The sequence below is a fragment of the Salmo salar genome, chromosome 10, assembly GCF_965601325.2.
Source record: "Salmo salar chromosome 10, fSalSal1, whole genome shotgun sequence".
Classification (NCBI taxonomy): domain Eukaryota; kingdom Metazoa; phylum Chordata; class Actinopteri; order Salmoniformes; family Salmonidae; genus Salmo; species Salmo salar.
This window is the reverse complement of record NC_138300.1, coordinates 52,002,762-52,030,000: the sequence shown is the minus strand read 5'-3', so window position 1 is coordinate 52,030,000 and position 27,239 is coordinate 52,002,762. Positions and strand designations below refer to the sequence as shown.

General features: G+C 41.1%; 1 protein-coding gene across 1 annotated transcript in view; it reads right to left on the bottom strand.

Moving 5' to 3' along the window:
* Positions 1–27,239, bottom strand: part of LOC106560563 (DENN domain-containing protein 1B) — a 238,530-nt gene that overhangs the window by 78,308 nt on the left and 132,983 nt on the right. The window contains exons 12-13 of the mRNA XM_082956608.1: positions 26,550–26,651; positions 7,635–7,760 (exon numbers count right to left, since the gene is read on the bottom strand). Of these exons, the coding sequence (XP_082812734.1) occupies positions 7,635–7,760; positions 26,550–26,651 (228 nt within the window). The remainder of the gene's footprint in view (positions 1–7,634; positions 7,761–26,549; positions 26,652–27,239) is intronic.

Below are 27,239 nucleotides of genomic sequence, written 5' to 3'. Positions count from 1 at the left end.
AAGGGTTAGGGTTAGGTTATTACAGGTTTGTATTGAAGGGTAAGGGTTAGGTTATTACAGGTTTGTATTGAAGGGTTAGGGTTAGGTTATTACAGGTTTGTATTGAAGGGTTAGGATTAGGTTATTACAGGTTGGTATCTAAGGATTAGGGTTAGGTTATTACAGGTTTGTATTGAAGGGTAAGGGTTAGGTTATTACAGGTTTGTATCTAAGGGGTAAGGGTTAGGTTATTACAGGTTTGTATTGAAGGGTTAGGGTTAGGGTTAGGTGATTACAGGTTTGTATCTGAGGGTAAGGGTTAGGGTTAGGTTATTACAGGTTTGTATCTGAGGGTAAGGGTTAGGGATAGGTTATTACAGGTTTGTATCTGAGGGTAAGGGTTAGGGTTAGGTTATTACAGGTTTGTATTGAAGGGTTAGGGTTAGGGTTAGGTGATTACAGGTTTGTATTGAAGGGTTAGGGTTAGGTTATTACAGGTTTGTATTGAAGGGTAAGGGTTAGGTTATTACAGGTTTGTAATTGAGGGTAAGGGTTAGGGTTAGGTTATTACAGGTTTGTATTGAAGGGTAAGGGTTAGGTTCTCACAGGTTTGTATCGAAGGGTTAGGGTTAGGGTTAGGTTATTACAGGTTTGTATTGAAGGGTTAGGGTTAGGTTCTCACAGGTTTGTATCGAAGGGTTAGGGTTAGGTTATTACAGGTTTGTATTGAAAGGTTAGGGTTAGGTTCTCACAGGTTTGTATTGAAGGGTAAGGGTTAGGGTTAGGTTCTCCCAGGTTTGTATTGAAGTGTAAGGGTTAGGTTCTCACAGGTTTGTATTGAAGGGTTAGGGTTAGGTTCTCACAGGTTTGTATCTAAGGGTAAGGGTTAGGGTTAGGTTCTCACAGGTTTGTATCGAAGGGTAAGGGTTAGGGATAGGTTATTACAGGTTTGTATTGAAGGGTTAGGGTTAGGTTCTCACAGGTTTGTATTGAAGGGTAACGGTTACGGTAAGGTTATTACAGGTTTGTATCTAAGGGTAAGGGTTAGGGATAGGTTATTACAGGTTTGTATTGAAGGGTAAAGGTTAGGGTTAGGTTCTCACAGGTTTGTATCGAAGGGTAAGGGTTAGGGTTAGGTTATTACAGGTTTGTATCTAAGGGTAAGGGTTAGGTTCTCACAGGTTTGTATTGAAGGGTAAGGGTTAGGGTTAGGTTATTACAGGTTTGTATTGAAGGGTAAAGGTTAGGGTTAGGTTATTACAGGTTTGTATTGAAGGGTAAAGGTTAGGGTTAGGTTATTACAGGTTTGTATTGAAGGGCAAGGGTTAGGGTTAGGTTATTACAGGTTTGTATTGAAGGATAAAGGTTAGGGTTAGGTTATTACAGGTTTGTATTGAAGGGCAAGGGTTAGGTTATAACAGGTTTGTATTGAAGGGTTAGGGATAGGTTCTCACAGGTTTGTATTGAAGGGTAAGGGTTAGGGATAGGTTATTACAGGTTTGTATCTAAGGGTAAGGGATAGGGATAGGTTATTACAGGTTTGTATCTAAGGGTTAGGGTTAGGTTATTACAGGTTTGTATTGAAGGGTAAGGGTTAGGGTTAGGTTATTACAGGTTTGTATTGAAGGGTAAGGGTTAGGGTAAGGTTATTACAGGTTTGTATTGAAGGGTAAGGGTTAGGTTATTACAGGTTTGTATTGAAGGGTTAGGGTTAGGTTATTACAGGTTTGTATCTAAGGGTTAGGGATAGGTTATTACAGGTTTGTATCTAAGGGTTAGGGTTAGGTTATTACAGGTTTGTATTGAAGGGTAAGGGTTAGGGATAGGTTATTACAGGTTTGTATCTAAGGGTTAGGGTTAGGTTATTACAGGTCTGTATTGAAGGGTAAAGGTTAGGGTTAGGTTATTACAGGTTTGTATTGAAGGGTTAGGGTTTGGTTATTACAGGTTTGTATTGAAGGGTAAGGGTTAGGTTATTACAGGTTTGTATTGAAGGGTTAGGGTTAGGTTATTACAGGTTTGTATTGAAGGGTAAGGGTTAGGTTATTACAGGTTTGTATTGAAGGGTTAGGGATAGGTTATTACAGGTTTGTATCTAAGGGTTAGGGTTAGGTTATTACAGGTCTGTATTGAAGGGTAAAGGTTAGGGTTAGGTTATTACAGGTTTGTATTGAAGGGTAAGGGTTAGGTGATTACAGGTTTGTATTGAAGGGTAAGGGTTAGGTTATTACAGGTTTGTATTGAAGGGTAAGGGTTAGGTTATTACAGGTTTGTATCTAAGGGGTAAGGGTTAGGGTTAGGTTATTACAGGGTTAGGGATAGGTTATTACAGGTTTGTATTGAAGGGTTAGGGTTAGGTTATTACAGGTTGGTATCTAAGGGTTAGGGTTAGGTTATTACAGGTTTGTATTGAAGGGTAAGGGTTAGGGTTAGGTTATTACAGGTTTGTATTGAAGGGTAAAGGTTAGGGTTAGGTTATTACAGGTCTGTATTGAAGGGTAAGGGTTAGGTTATTACAGGTTTGTATTGAAGGGTTAGGGTTAGGTTATTACAGGTTTGTATTGAAGGGTTAGGGTTAGGTTATTACAGGTTTGTATTGAAGGGTAAGGGTTAGGTTATTACAGGTTGGTATCTAAGGGTAAGGGTTAGGGTTAGGTTATTACAGGTTTGTATTGAAGGGTAAGGGTTAGGGTTAGGTTATTACAGGTCTGTATTGAAGGGTTAGGGTTAGGTTATTACAGGTTTGTATTGAAGGGTTAGGGTTAGGTTATTACAGGTTGGTATCTAAGGATTAGGGTTAGGTTATTACAGGTTTGTATTGAAGGGTAAGGGTTAGGTTATTACAGGTTTGTATCTAAGGGTAAGGGTTAGGTTCTCACAGGTTTGTATTGAAGGGTAAGGGTTAGGGTTAGGTTATTACAGGTTTGTATTGAAGGGTAAAGGTTAGGGTTAGGTTATTACAGGTTTGTATTGAAGGGTAAAGGTTAGGGTTAGGTTATTACAGGTTTGTATTGAAGGGCAAGGGTTAGGGTTAGGTTATTACAGGTTTGTATTGAAGGGTAAAGGTTAGGGTTAGGTTATTACAGGTTTGTATTGAAGGGCAAGGGTTAGGTTATAACAGGTTTGTATTGAAGGGTTAGGGATAGGTTATTACAGGTTTGTATTGAAGGGAAGGGTTAGGATAGGTTATTACAGGTTTGTATTAAGGGTAAGGGTAGGATAGGTTGATTAAGGTTTGTATTACAGGGTTAGGGTTAGGTTCTCACAGGTTTGTATTGAAGGGTTAGGGTTAGGTTCTCACAGGTTTGTATTGAAGGGTAAGGGTTAGGGTTAGGTGATTACAGGTTTGTATTGAAGGGTAAGGGTTAGGTTATTACAGGTTTGTATTGAAGGGTTAGGGTTAGGTTATTACAGGTTTGTATCTGAGGGTAAGGGTTAGGGTTAGGTTATTACAGGTTTGTATCTAAGGGTAAGGGTTAGGGATAGGTTATTACAGGTTTGTATTGAAGGGTTACGGGTTAGGGTTAGGTGATTACAGGTTTGTATTGAAGGGTTAGGGTTAGGTTATTACAGGTTTGTATTGAAGGGTAAGGGTTAGGTTCTTACAGGTTTGTATCTGAGGGTAAGGGTTAGGGTTAGGTTATTACAGGTTTGTATTGAAGGGTAAGGGTTAGGTTATTACAGGTTTGTATCTGAGGGTAAGGGTTAGGGTTAGGTTATTACAGGTTTGTATCTAAGGGTAAGGGTTAGGGATAGGTTATTACAGGTTTGTATCTGAGGGTAAGGGTTAGGGTTAGGTTATTACAGGTTTGTATTGAAGGGTAAGGGTTAGGTTCTCACAGGTTTGTATCGAAGGGTTAGGGTTAGGGTTAGGTTATTACAGGTTTGTATTGAAGGGTTAGGGTTAGGTTCTCACAGGTTTGTATCGAAGGGTTAGGGTTAGGTTATTACAGGTTTGTATTGAAGGGTTAGGGTTAGGTTCTCACAGGTTTGTATCCAAGGGTTAGGGTTAGGTTATTACAGGTTTGTATTGAAGGGTTAGGGTTAGGTTCTCACAAGTTTGTATTGAAGGGTAAGGGTTAGGTTCTCACAGGTTTGTATCGAAGGGTTAGGGTTAGGTTATTACAGGTTTGTATTGAAGGGTTAGGGTTAGGTTCTCACAGGTTTGTATCGAAGGGTTAGGGTTAGGTTATTACAGGTTTGTATTGAAAGGTTAGGGTTAGGTTCTCACAGGTTTGTATTGAAGGGTAAGGGTTAGGGTTAGGTTCTCCCAGGTTTGTATTGAAGTGTAAGGGTTAGGTTCTCACAGGTTTGTATTGAAGGGTTAGGGTTAGGTTATTACAGGTTTGTATTGAAGGGTTAGGGTTAGGTTCTCACAGGTTTGTATCTAAGGGTAAGGGTTAGGGTTAGGTTCTCACAGGTTTGTATCGAAGGGTAAGGGTTAGGGATAGGTTATTACAGGTTTGTATTGAAGGGTTAGGGTTAGGTTCTCACAGGTTTGTATTGAAGGGTAACGGTTACGGTAAGGTTATTACAGGTTTGTATCTAAGGGTAAGGGTTAGGGATAGGTTATTACAGGTTTGTATTGAAGGGTAAAGGTTAGGGTTAGGTTCTCACAGGTTTGTATCGAAGGGTAAGGGTTAGGGTTAGGTTATTACAGGTTTGTATCTAAGGGTAAGGGTTAGGTTCTCACAGGTTTGTATTGAAGGGTAAGGGTTAGGGTTAGGTTATTACAGGTTTGTATTGAAGGGTAAAGGTTAGGGTTAGGTTATTACAGGTTTGTATTGAAGGGTAAAGGTTAGGGTTAGGTTATTACAGGTTTGTATTGAAGGGCAAGGGTTAGGGTTAGGTTATTACAGGTTTGTATTGAAGGATAAAGGTTAGGGTTAGGTTATTACAGGTTTGTATTGAAGGGCAAGGGTTAGGTTATAACAGGTTTGTATTGAAGGGTTAGGGATAGGTTCTCACAGGTTTGTATTGAAGGGTAAGGGTTAGGGATAGGTTATTACAGGTTTGTATCTAAGGGTAAGGGATAGGGATAGGTTATTACAGGTTTGTATCTAAGGGTTAGGGTTAGGTTATTACAGGTTTGTATTGAAGGGTAAGGGTTAGGGTTAGGTTATTACAGGTTTGTATCGAAGGGTAAGGGTTAGGGATAGGTTATTACAGGTTTGTATTGAAGGGTAAGGGTTAGGTTATTACAGGTTTGTATCTAAGGGTAAGGGTTAGGGATAGGTTATTACAGGTTTGTATTGAAGGGTAAGGGTTAGGGTTAGGTTATTACAGGTTTGTATTGAAGGGTTAGGGATAGGTTCTCACAGGTTTGTATTGAAGGGTAAGGGTTAGGGCAGTCCTTCTCAAATATTGGGGCGCGCCCCCCTGGGGGGGCTCAGAGCGATGCTGGGGGGGGCGCGTGTGACCCCGGGGAACATGCTTTTTTTTGCCACAGGGAGTAGGGTTTTTTGCACCGAACAAGAGTACACAGCACAGAGCAGGAGATATGAAGTGCAGATAACAAACCCTTAAGAGACACCATGGAAAAATATTTAACAGGGATGAAAAGAAAGGCAGAGAAAGACGGATAATGAGACAAACGTAAGTTTCCCGAAAGCTAAGACGAGGAAATATGACGAAGCGTATGTAGCGCTTGGCTTCACTGTGACTACGGTGGGAGACGAGGAAAGACCGGTATGTTTACTGTGTCTAAATGTCTTAAATATTGGCAGCGGCCAGCATGAAGCCAAATAAATGAAGGCGTCACTTAAAGACATTACACCCCAATCACGCTGATAAGCCGCTTGAGTTTTTTCAGCGAAAACGTGCCGAATATTGCCAACAATCATCCCGCTTTGTGAATGTTACTTCAGTAAACCAGCGAGCACTGTTAGCATCATATAAGGTGGCATACCAAATTGCTCAGTGCAAAAAACCCCACTCCATAGCAGAGGAGCTGATACTGCCTGCAGCATTAGACATGGTCTCTGTCATGCTGGATGACGCAAGTGCTGCAAAAATAAAAACGATCCCTCTGTCCAATGACACTGTCGCCAGACGTATAAATGACATTGCTAACGATCTTAAAGAACAGCTGGTAGATAAACTCAAAGACAAACGTTTTGCCTTACAGTTCGATGAAGCAACTGACAGCAACAAAGACTGTTTGTTTATCGCTTCTGTACGTTTTGACATGACAAACTCCCCGTGTGAGGATCCAGCTCCAACTGGTTTCAGCTCTGCAGAGGAGGACCAGTTCATTGATATGACGTCTGACTCCACATTGAGACTGAGGTTCACATCACAGACACTGAGTGAATTCTGGCTGAGTGTAGAGAGGCAGTATCCACTCTTAGGGCAGAGGGCCATGGGCATTCTTCTTCCTTTTGCAACATCTTATCTTTGTGAGACTGGCTTCTCTGCTGTTGCTGCACTGAAGACCAAGTACAGGTCCCAGCTAAACATTGAGCAGGAGCTGAGAGTTGCAGTATCATGCTTCAAACCCCGCTTCGAAAAGCTGTGCTCTGCAAAACGTGCTCATTGTAGCCACTAATCCTGACTTCCTCATTTTGATTACAAAAAAATCAGCACAAATTGTTTTATTCATTTTTGTTTTATAGGTCAAAGTGTTTCATATATTGTGCTCCTGAGTTAATGTTGCTGATCAATTTGAATTTATTATTATTTATTGATTATATTTAATTTTATTTTTCAATATCAAATGGTCAAAAATGTTTTAAATTTCAGGCAAATTCATGCACTTTAAGTCTTTGTTACAGACTAAAAAACAATGTTAATAAAGTTATTCTTTGTTGTAAGTTGATCTATATTTCTTTCTTTTTTCTTTTTTTGTTTTATTTAATGTTAATAAGGATACAATGTTATGCAGAGGTGTACTTATAACAATTTTATAGACAAATGATACTATTTACAGTCGCGGCGGAGAGTTGGGGGGCGCGAAATGTTTACTTCTTCCTAGGGGGGGGCGTAACAGAAAATAATTGAGAAGCACTGGGTTAGGGTAAGGTTATTACAGGTTTGTATCTAAGGGTAAGGGTTAGGGATAGGTTATTACAGGTTTGTATCTAAGGGTAAGGGTTAGGGATAGGTTATTACAGGTTTGTATCTAAGGGTAAGGGTTAGGGTTAGGTTATTACAGGTTTGTAGGGTTAGGTTATTACAGGTTGTATTGAAGGGTAAGGGTTAGGTTATTACAGGTTTGTATTGAAGGGTTAGGGTTAGGTTATTACAGGTTTGTATTGAAGGGTAAAGGTTAGGGTTAGGTTATTACAGGTTTGTATTGAAGGGCAAGGGTTAGGTTATTACAGGTTTGTATCTAAGGGTAAGGGTTAGGTTATTACAGGTTATTACAGGTTTGTATTGAAGGGTAAGGGTTAGGTTCTCACAGGTTTGTATCTAAGGGTTAGGGTTAGGTTATTACAGGTTATTACAGGTTTGTATTGAAGGGTTAGGGTTAGGTTATTACAGGTTTGTATCTAAGGGTTAGGGTTAGGTTATTACAGGTTTGTATCTAAGGGTAAGGGTTAGGTTATTACAGGTTTGTATCTAAGGGTAAGGGTTAGGTTATTACAGGTTTGTATCTAAGGGTAAGGGTTAGGTTATTACAGGTTTGTATTGAAGGGTAAGGGTTAGGTTATTACAGGTTTGTATCGGAGGGCGTCTCTGTAGGATCCAAACAGAGCAGCCTGAGCGCGGAGGAAGGATCTCGCTACTCCACTTCCTGTTGCTGTCGACTGCTTCTTCAGCTTACTCTTCAGAGAGTGGAGCTGAGAGAGAGGGAGACAGAGGGAAAGAGAGAAAGAAAGAGGGGGTAGAGAGAGAGAGAGAGAGAGAGAGAGAGAGAGAGAGAGAGAGAGAGAGAGAGAGAGAGAGAGAGAGAGAAAGAGAAAGAGGGAGGAGAGAGAGGTGAAAGGGAATGAGAGAAAGAGGGAGGAGAGAGAGAGAGGGAGAGAGAGAGAGAGGAGGGAAAGTTAATTGAACACCTCTGAAGTTGGAAGCTGGAATGGAATATACATTCTGTGTGTGAAGAGTCACATTTAAGGGTCATCCCCAGAAAATAAAGTGTAGCTTCTCTCCTTCTCTCCTTCCTAGAAGCTTATCTGTTGTGCTGCAGAGAGCACCTGCTGCTCTGTCAATTGAGAAGAGGATGGAAGGAGAGGGGTATGGGGGGAGGAGAGAAGAGAGATGGGGAGGAGAGGAGAGAGAGGGATGGGAGAGGAAAGAGGAGAGAGGAGAGAGGGATGGAGAGGAAAGAGGGATGGGAGGAGAGGAGAGAGGAAAGAGGAGAGAGGGATGGGGAGGAAAGAGGAGAGAGGGATGGGGAGGAGAGAGGAAAGAGGGATGAGAGGGATGGGGAGGAGAGAGGGATGGGGAGGAGAGCGGGAAAGAGGAGAGAGGAAAAAGGAGAGGGATGGGAGGAGAGAGGAAAGAGGAGAGAGGGATGGGGGAGAAGGAGGGGAGTTTGGGAGGGAGTGAGAAAGAAATTCCACAGTTGTCTCGTTCTCTACTTCATTTCTTTGAATCTCTTCTCTCTCCCCTTTCTCTGTTTCCATCACTCTCTGTACTATCCTCCTGCAATGGTCTCCTGACATGAAGGAGCTGTAATTCATTTATTTCTGAGCGCTGAGTTCTCTCTGTACAGAACAGTAGGGAACAGTACAGTAGGGAACAGTGGAGGACAGTACAGTGGAGGACAGAACAGTACAGTACAGTGGAGGACAGAACAGTACAGAACAGTACAGTAGGGAACAGTAGGGAACAGTACAGTAGGGAACAGTGGAGGACAGAACAGTAGGGAACAGTACAGTACAGAACAGTAGGGAACAGTACAGTAGGGGACAGAACAGTAGGGAACAGTACAGTAGGGGAAGAACAGTAGGGAACAGTACAGTAGGGAACAGTACAGCACAGTAGGGAACAGTACAGTAGGGGACAGTACAGCACAGTAGGGAACAGTACAGTAGGGGACAGTACAGTAGGGAACAGCACAGTAGGGAACAGTACAGTAGGGTACAGTACAGTAGGGAGGAGTACAGTACAGTAGGGTACAGTACAGTAGGGACCAGTACAGTACAGTACAGTAGGGAACAGTACAGTAGGGAACAGTACAGTAGGGAACAGAACAGTACAGTAGGGGACAGAACAGTACAGTAGGGGACAGTACAGTAGGGCACAGAACAGTACAGTAGGGGACAGTACAGTAGGGCACAGAACAGTAGGGGCAGGAACAGTACAGTAGAAAGCAGTACAGTACAGTAGGGGACAGTACAGTAGGGCACAGAACAGTACAGTAGGGAACAGCACAGTACAGGAGAGTACAGTACAGTAGAAAGCAGTACAGTACAGTAGGGGACAGTACAGTAGGGCACAGAACAGTACAGTAGGGAACAGTACAGTACAGTAGGGGACAGTACAGTAGGGAACAGTACAGTAGGGGACAGAACAGTACAGTAGGGGACAGAACAGTACAGTAGGGGACAGTACAGTAGGGCACAGAACAGTACAGTAGGGGACAGTACAGTAGGGCACAGAACAGTAGGGGCAGGAACAGTACAGTAGGGAACAGTACAGTAGAAAGCAGTACAGTACAGTAGGGGACAGTACAGTAGGGCACAGAACAGTACAGTAGGGAACAGCACAGTACAGGAGAGTACAGTACAGTAGAAAGCAGTACAGTACAGTAGGGCACAGAACAGTACAGTAGGGAACAGTACAGTACAGTAGGGGAGAGTACAGTACAGTAGGGAACAGTACAGTACAGTAGGGAACAGTACAGTACAGTAGGGAACAGTACAGTAGGGGCAGGAACAGTACAGTAGGGAACAGTACAGTAGGGAACAGTACAGTACAGTAGGGGACAGTACAGTAGGGAACAGTACAGTAGAAAGCAGTACAGTACAGTAGGGGACAGTACAGTAGGGGAGAGTACAGTACAGAAAGCAGTACAGTACAGTAGGGGACAGTACAGTAGAAAGCAGTACAGTACAGTACAGTAGGGGACAGTACAGTAGGGGAGAGTACAGTAGGGAACCGCACAGTACAGTAGGGGAGAGTACAGTACAGTAGAAAGCAGTACAGTAGGGGACAGTACAGTACAGTAGAAAGCAGTACAGTACAGTAGGGGACAGTACAGTAGGGAACAGTACAGTAGAAAGCAGTACAGTACAGTAGGGGACAGTACAGTAGGGGACAGTACAGTAGAAAGCATCCCTTGCTCCACCAGGACGGTCTAAGGACTGTCAAAAGCCTCTTCACCTGTTCTGAAGTCTGTCTGTCTGTCCGTCTGTGCAAAAGAGGACTGTATAGTACTTTATCTCCCGGTCTGTCTTGTACATAATCATAAAATATTAAATGTCCCTTGGTGTTAAGGACCACGTTGTTGATAAGCATATTGTGAAATGTTTAACAGTCTAAGAACTGTACCTATTGATTCCCATGTGAACACATACATCACATTTACCACCACGTAACGTACAGCAAGATGTCATTCATTCTCAGTAATTAACACCCTCAGGAGACCAGACCAAAACAATCACTACTCTATGTAATATTAGGAGAATATTGTTTGAGTTTCAGAAAGTATAGGGAGGAGAAGCAGCGTGTTAAGAGTCACCATCTCACTGAGAGGACAGGAACGGAGAGAGTAGCACTCTGGAACTGGGACAAAGACGAAACAAACCACTCAGCTCCCAGCTCTCCCTCCCCTGGGATTTAGTCTGCCTCTCTCCACCCTGTCCCTTTCCCCGTCCTTTCCTGCCTGCTACTATCCACCAGGAACATTCCCTGCTTCCCTCCCAGGCATAAACAGCAGTTTACCACTGCTAAATGAACAACTGTCATCTCCACACTCCCTCATTGTTGTTAAATGCCTTTATGTTTATGTAAAGTTGTTACTGAAATTAATATTTCATGTTTGTGTGCGTTTTTTTCTCTCACTGCTAATCATTAAAAGGTCTTTTTTTTTCAGTGTAAGAATCAAAGACAACAGACTGTCAGTCAGTCTAGCAGGAGAGGGCTGATACCCTGAAGACTGCCAGGCAGGGAGAAGTAGATTCTGCTGTTCGCTGAGTTCTGAAGATCACCGTTTAGAGGAGAACGGTTACAAATACTTTTTAATGAGAGGGTGGGACACAGAAAGATGTTCTGTTTCACAATAGAATTAGAATGATGTTGTTTTAGCCACAAGTTACAATTTTGAAAATGTGTCTTGATTTGTTTTGGAAGGAAATTACATAGTTAAGTGACAACAATAAATTATACAATTTACTGTAAAAAAAAAAAAAAAGTGTTTACTTTAAGACAGAAAAAAATCCTAAATAATCCCATTTAGGCAACAATCACAATATGAGCTAATAAAAACACAAGCCCAAACAAGCCATAGAACAACCTCAACACAGACAGACAGAGGCTAGCTGGTGCAGTAACATCTCATCAGGCATACAGCAGCACTAATGGTCTCCGTCAGACTAATTAGCCATCATATTGTAACCACACACACCCTGCTCTACAGGTGATGACCCTATTTGGCAGTGACATGTTTTACTGTAAAGTCACACTGACTACCAGCAGATGAAAGGGACCGATTCCCCCAATGGGTCCAATTAACTATAGCATTATGTATAGAGAAAGAGAGAGAGAGAAAGACAGAGAGAGAAAGAGAGAGAGAGAGAAAGAGAAAGGACGAGAGAGAAGAAAGAGGGAGAGAGAGAGAGAAAAAGAGAGAGAAAAAGAGAGAGAAAGATGATGAGGATAGGCTACCCGTCCTGTTGGGGGAGGACACAGAGAGCTGTGTGTTGGCAGCGCACTACATTGCTGCCTGCCTGCCATAAGTTGAGGGACAGTGTCTGACAGACCAATAAACCTGCACATGTACTCTACTGTATGGCTATTGTTATTGTTGAATGTATGGTTATTCTGACCCTTGGTTATTGTCGTTACTGTTGTCCTGTTGACAATTTTGATTCTCATTTTTATATTGTAAATATCCAAAATAAGCTTTGGCAATATGTACATTGTTACGTCATGCCAATAAAGCGAATTGAATTGAAAGAAAGAGAAAGAAAGAAAGAGGGAGAGAGAGAAAGAGAGAAAGAGGGAGAGAGAGAAAGAGAGAAAGAGGGAGAGAGAGAAAGAGAAAAAGAGAAAGCGAAAAAGAGAAAGCGAGAAAGCGAAAAAGAGAGAGACAGAGCGAAAGAGCGAAAGAGAAAGAAAGAGAGAAAGAGAGAGAGAGAGAGCGAGAGAAAGAGAGAGAGAGCGAGAGAAAGAGAGAGAGAGCGAGAGAGAGAGCGAGAGAAAGAGAGAGCGAGAGAAAGAGAGAGAGAGAGAAAGAGAAAGAGAGAAAGAGAGAGAGCGAGAGAAAGAAAGAGAGAGAAAGAGAGAGAGAGAGCGAGAGCGAGAGAGAGCGAGAAAGAGAGCGAGAAAGAGAGCAAGAAAGAGCAAGAAAGAGAGCAAGAAAGAGAGCAAGAAAGAGAGCAAGAAAGAGAGCAAGAAAGAGAGCGAGAAGAGAGAAAGAGAGAAAGAGAGAAAGAGAGAGAAATAGAGAGAAAGAAAGGAGAAGAGAGGCTGGGAGAGAGAGAAGAGAGAGAGGCTGGGAGAGAGAGAGAGAGAAAGAGAGAGAGGGAGAAGAGAGAGAGGCTGGGAGAGAGAGAGGCTGGGAGAGAGAAGAGAGAGAGAGAGAGGCTGGGAGAGAGAGAGAGAGAGAGAGAGTCTGGGAGAGAGAGTCTGGGAGAGAGAGGCTGGGAGAGAGAGGCTGGGAGAGAGAGGCTGGGAGAGAGAGGCTGGGAGAGAGAGGCTGGGAGAGAGAGACTGGGAGAGAGAGCCTGGGGGAGAGAGAGAGAGAGAGCCTGGGGGAGAGAGAGAGAGAGAGCCTGGGGGAGAGAGAGAGAGAGAGAGAGAGAGAGAGAGAGGAGAGAAGAGAGAGAGAGAGAGGAGAGAAGAGAAGAGGGAAGAGGAAAGAAAGACTTAAATAAACCCTGAGTTATGATAGTAATAATGTAATAAAGCAGAGGCCTTTCCCGTATAGCTGTGATCTTTTCAATTTACATCAAGGGAGGATGGCTGTGGATGAAAGGCGTGGGTCCGAGGAGCGGCAGGCCGGCCGACAGCCACACAGGGCAGACACGAGGGCTCATTAAACCGACACAGCCTCCCCATAACAAGGACTGAAGTGGCTAGCATAAAGAGCACGGGTTCACAGGTCAGACCGGGAACAGATCTCTATTTAAACGCAGCAACTGGAGATGGTAATTAGCAGGTGCAGTAGTGATCTCTGTCTCTCAGTAAAGGATGAAACTAGCTACTGAAGATGGGAGAGTAACTGGATCATCCTAGAGACTGGGCTCTGGGCTAGGGTAGTTTACACACACACACACACACACACACAATCAATGTCATGTAACACTATTGTCAAGTTTTTCTGATTGAACTGGTCTTCTCCGTGTGATCATGTGATGACAAATATACACAGACAAATGTAATGGATAATTATACAAACACTTAATTATATACAAAATAAAAAACAAACTGCTTTATAATAGCATTTTGGCAGAACACTCAACATTGATTAACTTCAGAATATCCAATAAACAATTGGTAAATAATTTTACAAACGAGTACAAAGAGTTCAATTTTCAAACATAAAGAAAGAAAATCTTGAAGTGTCCAGTGCAGTAAAATGCCATGTCCTTCAGCTCTCCTACTTCTCCCTGTCCAGACTGTCTAGCAGCGTCTACAGTAGTGTTATTTAGAGAAACAGAGACTAGATTTATCAGTAGCTAGTCTCATCCTGACTGTCTATAGCAGCGTCTACAGTAGTGTTATTTAGAGAAACAGAGACTAGTTTCATCATCATAAGGACACCAGGAGAACCCAGTACAGCTGTCATGGATAACGAGGCTTGGCTGGTAGCTTTGCTGCCTGCGTCCTCTAGACACATGGGAATTAACATCCACTAGCATCGTTTCATAGCAGACTGTCAAACCACGCACTGTACTGCTCAGGCACCGACTGTCTTGACGACTTTTACACTGGCAAAAGATACAGCACGGCTAATTGTTACTAAACATTTGACCAATATTTATCTACAACAGCAGTTAAAACATATACTGTATGACTCCCTAGCTAAAACCAGGCAGTATTTTGACAGGCTAAAACCCAGCAGCATGTTGACAGGCTAAAACCCGGCAGCATTTTGACAGGCTAAAACCCAGCAGCATGTTGACAGGCTAAAACCCAGCAGCATGGTGACAGGCTACAACCAGGCAGCATGTTGACAGTCTACAACCAGGCAGCATGTTGACAGGCTACAACCAGGCAGCATGTTGACAGGCTAAAACCAGGCAGCATTTTGACAGGCTAAAACCCAGCAGCATGTTGACAGGCTAAAACCCGGCAGCATTTTGACAGGCTAAAACCCAGCAGCATGTTGACAGGCTAAAACCCAGCAGCATGTTGACAGGCTAAAACCAGGCAGCATTTTGACAGGCTAAAACCAGGCAGCATTTTGACAGGCTAAAATCCAGCAGCATGTTGACAGGCTAAAACCCAGCAGCGTGTTGACAGGCTAAAACCCAGCAGCATGTTGACAGGCTAAAACCCAGCAGCATTTTGACAGGCTAAAACCCAGCAGCATGTTGACAGGCTAAAACCAGGCAGCATTTTGACAGGCTAAAACCAGGCAGCATTTTGACAGGCTACAACCAGGCAGCATGTTGACAGGCTAAAACCAGGCAGCATTTTGACAGGCTAAAACCCAGCAGCATGTTGACAGGCTAAAACCCGGCAGCATTTTGACAGGCTAAAACCCAGCAGCATGTTGACAGGCTAAAACCAGGCAGCATGTTGACAGGCTAAAACCAGGCAGCATTTTGACAGGCTAAAACCACAGCATTTTGACAGGCTAAAATCCAGCAGCATGTTGACAGGCTAAAACCCAGCAGCGTGTTGACAGGCTAAAACCCAGCAGCATGTTGACAGGCTAAAACCCAGCAGCATTTTGACAGGCTAAAACCCAGCAGCATGTTGACAGGCTAAAACCAGGCAGCATTTTGACAGGCTAAAACCAGGCAGCATTTTGACAGGCTAAAACCAGGCAGCATTTTGACAGGCTAAAACCCAGCAGCATTTTGACAGGCTAAACGTGTGTAAAGAAATGAAAAACAAAAGTAAGTGTTTGGCTGAAATATAATGAAGCATTTCACAACTATTTTAAACTAGACAGCAGTGATTGGAGTGGATATAGGAGTTAAAACCCAGCAGTAATTCAACACAGAAAATAATCTTTACCATAATTATATACAATTAATGATGACAGCAAGAATTAATTCTCCAAACTCTGAAACTATTTTTCAAATCAATCACACCCTCCAAAATTAGCACCAGCACATATAACACTCCCAAATGATGACCCTGATACTGCTGCTGCGGTAGAAAGTTGAGATTTCTCTTCTAAAACAAAAATAATGTTTTGTTAAGATTCTGTCCAGGGAAAGAAGGCCGTGGGGACGCAATTAAAGAACTACAAAGAAAAAAGAAATAGTTATGAAAATCATCCCGCTTTCTTTTGATGTGCTGCAGCCCGAATTGTACACATATATACTCACGCACAAAGACGTGTACACACACACACACACACACACACACACACACTGTTCATATTTCAAACTTTAAATTAAAAAAAGAATATCTGACATAATACTCAATATAAAACTATTCTTCAGGGTGCTGAACTCTATTAACTGGTGTAATAAAACTAACCATAATAACAACGTTATTCAAGACAAACGGACTCAACTGCTTGTATATTTATATCCATAATCTTTATTTTAATTAACCGTTTTCTCTAGTTGCAAAGCAAACCAATGACTTCCAAGGCCATCAGTCTCAACCTGTGATTTAAGATGAGAGGACTGAGAGGGTTGGTTTTAATATCAAGCCTGGTTCCTGTTGCTGTTGAGATGCGTAGCTACAAGTCCCACGGGAGAACAAACAAAGCCTCTGATACCTACAGCCCATAATGAGCAGGAATATAGATCCATCAGCATTTTACTACCTGCAGTGAAATAAGCACATCAAACAGATGATTTTGTGTGTCATTATGCATTCATGTGTGTGTGTGTGTGTGTGTGTGTGTGTGTGTGTGTGTGTGTGTGTGTGTGTGTGTGTGTGTGCTTTCATGTGTTCCCGTGTGTGTGTTTTCATTTGAACTAATAGGGATATCTCATGGTGGATGCTACTCCCTGGAGTGAGGCTACTTTGTCAGGCTGACCCTGGATAGCAGGCTGACCCTGGATAGCAGGCTGACCCTGGATAGCAGGCTGACCCTGGATAGCAGGCTGACCCTGGATAGCAGGCTGACCCTGGATAGCAGGCTCCAGGATGAGCTGGGAGTTTTACATAATTAAACATATCTAAATGTCCTCCCTGGGTCTAATACAGAGAGGACCAGAGCACCAACACAGAGAGACCGACAGAGAGAGAGACAGCTCCAGATCGAGGGAGGGAGGGGGACACAAATTACAAATAAAATGCATGATTCATCATCAGATCGTAATAAAAATGGTTACCTGGCGATAACCTTCCTTTTTAACTCATGTTCATTAGGCTTCATTAATAAGAGCAGCTCAGTACAGTACTGGTCTTACAGTACAAGCCAATCACAGAGGCAGTTAGCTTATAGGTGGGGAAGTAATGCAGCTGTTTCACAGTGGGAATGGGTTGCTGGAGGTGAAACACACACACACCTGGCCCTCATCTGTCTTCACAGTATAGACAGCTGTGGCTGTGGCTTATTGTGGACGAAGCAGAAACATGTAAGTAGAGAAATCTTTCTCCTGATTTAAATGTCAGCTTGGTGTGTTGAGTGATGATCGTTCACTGTCTACAGGACTCAGTGTGACTGTTAGTGAGACAGGATAGTACATTCCTCTGTCTGAGGGGGGGGGTCTGAGTAGCAACGTTGGCTGCCGATGATGTTGTTTTCTGTGAATGTCGGAGGCTGAACTTCCAATTAAAGCTGTGGTGTTTGATTAACAGTGCCACGTGATCTTTGAACACACAATCTCTCTCCCTCTACTTCATTTGTTAACTTCCAACCGCAGTCTTAAAATACAACAAGGAGGTGTGCACTGGGTAAACTTCCCACCTTGATTGGGAACACAGACAATCAAATATAGGAATGGAAGAAATGTAAGGAACAGTGTGTCAACAACGCAGCGGGAAAGAGAACAGAGGGAATTACATTGCGATCTGAAAGAGTTGCGTCTGAAAATGAACATGTTCTCAAATCCTCCCTCGAATGTGTAAAACACACTAAAAGAAAAACACTTTTTTTTTTTAAATCCTCTAGTTTTTGATATGAAGTCTACGGGATCAAATAAAAATGGGATTCATTCAAACATTGTCTGTCTTCGGAATTAATGGCTGCTTAATTTGCTATTCTTGGATACTTTTAATGACTAGCAGGGTAAACAACCACACTACACCCCAATTAATACCGTATCTGTATAACACACTGTAGGAGAAGTCTGAAAAAGGATATAAAAACAATAAATAATGAAAGCACGTTGATCTTCAGAACAGCACTGTGGTTCAAAATGCACATTCTTTATTCTGTACAGCCGTCAACAAGTTGGTTTTAATAAAACACATAGAACTCAGAGTCCTATATTAGTAGCATCTATAGAAAAGTGTCTAAAACTTTCCTTAGCTTAAGAACCCAGAAACCTTTTCAGACCATTGCCACAAATAAACAGAAAAACTCATTTAACTCAAATCAATGGCACTAATGAACACATATTAAGAGCCAATAGTTATTTTATTTGTTGAAGAAAAAAAAACGATTTAACATTATACTACAACATTATAATTTAACATTATAAAAATGATTTATTTCCTTCTATAAATGTACTTAATATCCAGGCAATAACCCTAAACAGATGATGGCTAGGAAAGTCAGAATACATTTATTATATCAGCTGCATGATATTTTCATTTAATTTCAATACTCAACAAGAAATATGTAGCATTGATGCAAATGTTTAATGTTTTATTCAGTAACATTTGTCTGTCATATTTTTATTTGATCAAAAGTAATTTAATTCAACCAAAATAATCAACAGAAATAGACTTATTTTAGAAAATCACAAGTCAAACTTTATTGAAAAATGATTTATGTGAAAGACTATATTTACTACCACCGTCAGTAGTGAACATTCCCAGTGTGCGTAGCAGGACAAATTTAGAAGAAAAACAATTAGCACAGGACCTTCAACTATGTCTCATCTGATGTTTCCAATAAAAACACGGCAGAAATCTTTCTCAGAAGATTACACACATCCTTTTTTCACCCTTTTACCAATTATTCTCTCTATTTGTAAATCTTTCACTTTTTCACCAAGCGGAAGCGCTACTGGCGAGGTAGCATTTCTAATAGTCAATAAATCTGAAATATTATGTGTGAAATTGAGGGAAAAAGCCATTAAGGGCTGGGCAGCAGAGGGGGCAGCGGAGGGGCCCTGTCTGGGAGTGGGCCAAGTAACTAAGGAAGTCTGTGACCCCTGACCCCTCCAGAGCCGGGCCAGTGGTCAGCTGGAGCCGTAATGGACGCCACATGCACGTAGCCTCTCCGCAGCCGCAATTAGGTACATACATACTCCAAAGAAAGCGTTTGGCTTCAATCAATATCAGAGAGAGCTGCTTTCTTTCTTTACTTGAAACACACCCAAACAAGGTTGGCCCCTGGCTCTATTTTATTATGCTTCGTTTTTATGGATGGAGAGGCGTTGAACTTTCTGAATAGGGATACATAGAAAGCTCTCACTAACTGAATCCTAGATTGGATAAGGCTGAGGTGAAAGGAGATGAAGGTTATTAAGTCGACTTAAGCCGTCTACCCCTGATAAGTTCATATTAACAGTACCACAAACCACGTTTTTTCTGCCAGTAAAGTCATACCTTATAAAAAGAAATCACGACACCTGTGATGGAAACAGTTTCGGTACAATTTTATAAAAATGCAGACAGATAATTTGTTCGTGCGACATGGTGTGATCTTTTTGTGTCAGTAAAATTAATTATGTGAGAAATGGCAGTGGAAACGCAAATATTTATATAAAAAGCATCATATGGAAGTAAGCTTGGAGTCACGCGATGATATGATATGTGATCCTCCCACTAGGACTCAGGAAACCATGCAGTTTATTAGTCTACGGATGAAATAAGTTATGATGAAGTTAACAGGGTGGTGAAGGTGTACAGTGATGAGCTTGATGCTCCTTTCTAATAAACATTGAGTGTCTTATTCTGGTGCCATGAAGATCGATGCGTGATTGCCATTTGACAAATAAAAACATTCTCACTCTTATCCATAATAATCTCAGCATATAGACTAGCCTACCGCACTGTATTTACGAGCTGTTGGCCAGAGTTGGCACATTTGCTATTTAACACAATCATTTTTTGTGACAAAACTATCGGTAGACTTGAAAATGCGATGGAAACACATTGAACTTTACATTTTATTCGACACATGAAAACGTAAGTAAAAAAAAAAAAGTACATTTTGTGTGCACTGTCATCACGCAATGATTTTTATCTGCAACAAGTCAGTTTGGTGGAAACGCACCACTGGTGGGAAAATATTTTCTTTATGCAGATTTTGGAATATTCGCATGATACTCTGTCGCCAAATGAATGGAAACCTAGCTAATGTAATTTCTGTACATTCTTCTCCTAACTGGATGGAAACCTAGCGAATGTAATTTCTGTACATTCTTCTCCTAACTGGACGGAAACCTAGCTAATGTAATTTCTCTACATTCTTCTCCTAACTGGACGGAAACCTAGCTAATGTAATTTCTGTACATTCTTCTCCTAACTGGATGGAAACCTAGCTAATGCAATTTCTGTACATACTTCTCCTAACTGGATGGAAACCTAGCTAATGTAATTTCTGTACATTCTTCTCCTAACTGGATGGAAACCTAGCTAATGCAATTTCTCTACATTCTTCTCCTAACTGGATGGAAACCTAGCTAATGTAATTTCTGTACATTCTTCTCCTAACTGGATGGAAACCTAGCTAATGTAATTTCTGTACATTCTTCTCCTAACTGGACGGAAACCTAGCTAATGTAATTTCTCTACATTCTTCTCCTAACTGGACGGAAACCTAGCTAATGTAATTTCTGTACATTCTTCTCCTAACTGGATGGAAACCTAGCTAATGCATTTCTGTACATTCTTCTCCTAACTGGACGGAAACCTAGCTAATGCAATTTCTCTACATTCTTCTCCTAACTGGACGGAAACCTAGCTAATGTAATTTCTGTACATTCTTCTCCTAACTGGACGGAAACCTAGCTAATGTATTTTCTCTACATTCTTCTCCTAACTGGATGGAAACCTAGCTAATGCAATTTCTCTACATTCTTCTCCTAACTGGATGGAAACCTAGCTAATGCAATTTCTGTACATACTTCTCCTAACTGGACGGAAACCAAGCTAATGTAATTTCTGTACATTCTTCTCCTAACTGGACGGAAACCTAGCTAATGTAATTTCTCTACATTCTTCTCCTAACTGGACGGAAACCTAGCTAATGTAATTTCTGTACATTCTTCTCCTAACTGGACGGAAACCAAGCTAATGTAATTTCTCTACATTCTTCTCCTAACTGGACGGAAACCAAGCTAATGTAATTTCTGTACATTCTTCTCCTAACTGGACGGAAACCTAGCTAATGTAATTTCTGTACATTCTTCTCCTAACTGGATGGAAACCTAGCTAATGTAATTTCTGTACATTCTTCTCCTAACTGGATGGAAACCTAGCTAATGTAATTTCTCTACATTCTTCTCCTAACTGGATGGAAACCTAGCTAAATGTAATTTCTGTACATTCTTCTCCTAACTGGACGGAAACCAAGCTAATGTAATTTCTGTACATTCTTCTCCTAACTGGACGGAAACCTAGCTAATGTAATTTCTGTACATTCTTCTCCTAACTGGATGGAAACCTAGCTAATGTAATTTCTGTACATTCTTCTCCTAACTGGATGGAAACCTAGCTAATGTAATTTCTGTACATTCTTCTCCTAACTGGACGAAAAGCTAGCCGATGTAATTTCTGTACATTCTTCTCCTAACTGGATGGAAACCTAGCTAATGTAATTTCTGTACATTCTTCTCCTAACTGGATGGAAACCTAGCTAATGTAATTTCTGTACATTCTTCTCCTAACTGGATGGAAACCTAGCTAATGTAATTTCTCTACATTCTTCTCCTAACTGGATGGAAACCTAGCTAATGTAATTTCTGTACATTCTTCTCCTAACTGGACGGAAACCAAGCTAATGTAATTTCTGTACATTCTTCTCCTAACTGGACGGAAACCTAGCTAATGTAATTTCTGTACATTCTTCTCCTAACTGGATGGAAACCTAGCTAATGTAATTTCTGTACATTCTTCTCCTAACTGGATGGAAACCTAGCTAATGTAATTTCTGTACATACTTCTCCTAACAGGACGAAAAGCTAGCCGATGTAATTTCTGTACATTCTTCTCCTAACTGGATGGAAACCTAGCTAATGTAATTTCTGTACATTCTTCTCCTAACTGGATGGAAACCTAGCTAATGTAATTTCTGTACATTCTTCTCCTAACTGGATGGAAACCTAGCTAATGTAATTTCTCTACATTCTTCTCCTAACTGGATGGAAACCTAGCTAATGTAATTTCTGTACATTCTTCTCCTAACTGGACGGAAACCAAGCTAATGTAATTTCTGTACATTCTTCTCCTAACTGGACGGAAACCTAGCTAATGTAATTTCTCTACATTCTTCTAACCAGTACCCTTTACCCCCACCTACATGTACAAATTACCTGGACTAACCAGTACCCTTTACCCCCACCTACATGTACAAATTACCTGGACTAACCAGTACCGTTTACCCCCACCTACATGTACAAATTACCTGGACTAACCAGTACCCTTTACCCCCACCTACATGTACAAATTACCTGGACTAACCAGTACCCTTTACCCGTACCTACATGTACAAATTATCTGGACCGGTACCCCCTGTATATAGTCTTGTTATTGTTATTTTATTGTGTTACTTTTTACTTTAGTTTATTTGGTAAATATTTTCTTAACTCTTTCTTGAACTGCATTGTTGGTTAAGGGCTTGTAAGTAAGCATTTCACACTAAGGTCTACACCTGTTGTATTCGGCGCATGTGACAAATAAAGTTTGATTTGATATGATTTTAAGTTTGTCTATTATAATTCTAGCTGTCCTAAGTTATAATGACAGTTCTATAAAGTCAATATCAAGCAGTCAGTGAACAGTTTCTTATTGTGAGATTAAAAGTGCCAGTTTTAATTAAGGCTTCTGTTCCCCTGCAGTGGGTTCTGACGAACTGAGCAATGCCTCTCAACCAATCTCACTGTATGTAAACACAAATATCAGATGCCATGTGACACATCCTAACTAACGAGAAAACTAACAAGGGGCCAGGAATTCCCCGCAATTAATACCTGCTATTTTCCTGATTCATCTACATCACCCCTAGCGATAAGGTAGCAGGAGAAAGAGAGGGATAATTAGCTGTAGTAAATATGTGATAGCACTGTGGTGTAATAGGGGACAGGTCTTGTTTCAGGTGATTCGCCGTGAATGTGTTCTGTGATTAGTTGTAGGGAAATGGCGAGCTCCAGGATCAAAGCCGAGCTCTGAGCCACCACTTCATTTAGCAGATGACAAACACAAAGGGTTTTCTCTGTTGCCTGTCAGATTCAAAAGAGCCAGCTCCCTTTTGTGACAAACTCAGTTTGCTGTTTAATTTAGGAGTGGAGTCCCTGGGGGGGGGGGGGGGGGGGGGGGGAGAGAGAGAGAGAGAGAGAGAGAGAGAGAGAGAGAGAGAGAGAGAGAGAGAGAGAGAGAGAGAGAGAGAGAGACAAAGAGAGAGAGAGAGAGAGGCGGGCTGCTGCACAGTCAGAGAGAGAGGCGGTCGTACTGTAGGTATAGGTACACTGCCTCAAGAGGAGTATTAAATCCCCCCTAGAGAGGAACGAAACAAACAGCCTCCTGTGTGATTCAAACGGAGGGATGACAGGCGCGTGTGTGTGACCCTGGTTTCCTGTTGCTCGGACCGGTGTCAGCTCTACATTAATTAAAGAGAGGGAGCTGGCAGGTGGCTACAGAGGCACCACTGGTAATTGGCCCCCTTATTTTCTGTCTCTCTTGCTCCCTCTGCTTCCCTCTCCCTCTCACAAACCCCCAGCCTCTCCTCCTATCCCTCATCCCTCTCTACCTCTGTCCATTTTCAAACTCACAGTCTTTCTCGCTCTGTCGTTTCCCGGAGACGTGCCACTGGGCCGAGACGTGGCACTGGGCAGGCAGAAAAGCAGTCTTTGAGGAATAATGATTAAAATAGAGGGAGAGATGTTTCCACAGATCTGATGGCTAATGACTGATGGCTGCCCGACTTTCAGTGTGTGTGTGTGTGTGTGTGTGTGTGTGTGTGTGTGTGTGTGTGTGTGTGTGTGTGTGTGTGTGTGTGTGTGTGTATCGGAATATTTTGAAATGAAAAGGAAGCAGCCTAAACTCTTTGGTTCGTTATAAACCTGCTGTATGTAACATATTGTGTGCTATAGCTTTGAAAATAAATGAATATGACTCTGGATTACAACAATGTTTGTTTCCAACATTAGGGCTGTTTTCCTGAAGAAGTTAAATCAGCTTCGTGTTTTGTTTCCTTGCCACGATACTAAACGAGTATTGCAATACTCGCATCTTCTGGGCCTAGTGTGTGTGTGTGTGTGTGTGTGTGTCTTTGTGAGTGTGTGTGTGGGGGGGGGGAGTGAGGAAGGAAGAGTGTGTGAGAATGTTTCTATAAGAAGATAAACTACATTGGTTGGTTGGTGAATGAGACAGAGAAAGAGGGCGGAGAGAGGGAAGGTGTGAATGGAGGTGTGTGTGTATAGGAACCATTTTAATAGACTATGTACTAGTGGGTGTGTATAGGAACCATTTTAATAGACTATGTACTAGTGGGTGTGTGTGTATAGGAACCATTTTAATAGACTATGGACTAGTGGGTGTGTATAGGAACCATTTTAATAGACTATGTACTAGTGGGTGTGGGTGTATAGGAACCATTTTAATAGACTATGTACTAGCAGGTGTGTGTGTATAGGAACCATTTTAATAGACTATGTACTAGTGGGTGTGTGTGTATAGGAACCATTTTAATAGACTATGTACTAGTGGGTGTGTGTGTATAGGAACCATTTTAATAGACTATGTACTAGTGGGTGTGTGTGTGTATAGGAACTATTTTAATAGACTATGTACTAGTGGGTGTGTGTGTATAGCAACCATTTTAATAGACTATGTACTAGTGTGTGTGGGTGTATAGGAACCATTTTAATAGACTATGTACTAGTCTGTGTGGGTGTATAGGAACCATTTTAATAGACTATGGACTAGTGGGTGTGTGTGTATAGGAACCATTTTAATAGACTATGTACTAGTGGGTGTGTGTGTATAGGAACCATTTTAATAGACTATGTACTAGTGGGTGTGTGTGTATAGGAACCATTTTAATAGACTATGTACTAGTGGGTGTGTGTGTATAGGAACCATTTTAATAGACTATGTACTACTGGGTGTGGGTGTATAGGAACCATTTTAATAGACTATGTACTACTGGGTGTGGGTGTATAGGAACCATTTTAATAGACTATGTACTAGTGGGTGTGTGTGTATAGGAACCATTTTAATAGACTATGTACTAGTGTGTGTGGGTGTATAGGAACCATTTTAATATACTATGTACTAGTGGGTGTATAGGAACCATTTTAATAGACTTTGTACTAGTGGGTGTGGGTGTATAGGAACCATTTTAATAGACTATGTACTAGTGGGTGTGTGTGTATAGGAACCATTTTAATAGACTATGGACTAGTGGGTGTGTGTGTATAGGAACCATTTTAATAGACTATGTACTAGTGTGTGTGGGTGTATAGGAACCATTTTAATATACTATGTACTAGTGGGTGTATAGGAACCATTTTAATAGACTTTGTACTAGTGGGTGTAGGTGTATAGGAACCATTTTAATAGACTATGTACTAGTGGGTGTGTGTGTATAGGAACCATTTTAATAGACTATGTACTAGTGGGTGTGTATAGGAACCATTTTAATAGACTATGGACTAGTGGGTGTGTATAGGAACCATTTTAATAGACTATGTACTAGTGGGTGTGTGTGTATAGGAACCATTTTAATAGACTATGTACTAGTGGGTGTGTATAGGAACCATTTTAATAGACTATGTACTAGTGGGTGTGTGTATAGGAACCATTTTAATAGACTATGTACTAGTGGGTGTATAGGAACCATTTTAATAGACTATGTACTAGTGGGTGTGGGTGTATAGGAACCATTTTAATAGACAATGTACTAGTGGGTGTGGGTGTATAGGAACCATTTTAATAGACAATGTACTAGTGGGTGTGTGTGTATAGGAAACATTTTAATAGACTATGGACTAGTGGGTGTGGGTGTATAGGAACCATTTTAATAGACTATGGACTAGTGGGTGTGTGTGTGTATAGGAACCATTTTAATAGACTATGGACTAGTGGGTGTGGGTGTATAGGAACCATTTTAATAGACTATGGACTAGTGGGTGTGTGTGTATAGGAACCATTTTAATAGACTATGTACTAGTGGGTGTATAGGAACCATTTTAATAGACTATGTACTAGTGGGTGTATAGGAACCATTTTAATAGACTATGCACTAGTGGGTGTTAGTGTATAGGAACCATTTTAATAGACTATGTACTAGTGGGTGTAGTGAGGAACCATTTTAATAGACTATGTACTAGTGGGTGTATAGGAACCATTTTAATAGAATATGTACTAGTGGGTGTATAGGAACCATTTTAATAGACTATGGACTAATACATGATATAAGTGATTGATAGTTGGTATTCAGCAGTCATAAAAGTAGGCCTTATTTCCTTTGAAGAACTACTAAAATAGTGATTTTGTCAGACAGCATCTCTATCAAGATGAGATGACGGCTTGGAATTAAATAATAAAGTCATTAAATAAAACAAATGTAATATACACAACAACTGAAATATTTGATTAAAGTAAAGTAAATGTGAATAAGTGATGGTTAATAAGTGATGCAGTACTGGGACAGTCACTACCATACCATCATGGGACTTTTATTCATAGTTTTACTCTGTGTTGTTACAGCATTCAACCCACACAATGCATAGTGCATTGTCTAAACCAAAATCTGTGATTATTTTAGAAATAATCTAATCGAAAACGAACAGACATCAAAAAGCACTAATCGCTCAGCACTACTAGCAATACACACATAATCCCAAAAAGTTCAAAGAAATGAATAAATAAAGGTGTACAGACAGTACATGAATACAACGTGAGGACAGCAGTATTATATATGATGTGTCATGACTAAAATACAGTAAATACATATGAAGTGTGTGTGTGTGTGTCTCTCTACTCACCACGTCACTGGGCAGATTCTGCAGATCATTCTGGGGGCTCTCTAGTGTGTTGGTGTCAACGTTTAGTATCACTACATCCTCCAACGACCTGCTACGCACTCTCTGAGAGAAGAAACACAGGTTGTCAGCACACATACACCCCAATCCTGTTGTTACTCCCTCCTTAAACAGTTTGAAAACATACATCTCCCCCTCCATGTCAGACCCAACACATATGTTTTCATGTCAGGGTTTTTAATGGATTCATTTGTGTTTTTATTGTTCCCAGAACTCGATACAGTACTGCAAATATTTCACAGGTCAATATAATAGCCTGTCTTTTTACTGTTGTTTTATTTCTTTACCTACCTATTGTTCACCTAATACCTTTTTTTGCACTATTGGTTAGAGCCTGTAAGTAAACATTTCACTGTAAGGTCTACACCTGTTGTATTCGGCACACGTGACAAATAAACTTTGATTTGATTTAATAAGTCACACAGACCTGTTTTATTAGCAGTAACCCACGTGCTTGTCTACAACCAGAGAGTACCAGATATAGATAGACTGACAAGTAACATTTAAAAACTACAGTCATCACACAACTTTACTCCATACACACGTATAAATATACACCAAAATGAAGAAAAACAATTAAGTCATTATTTACAAACCATACTATTATGTCTGCGGTGCTCAGTAGACAGGTGG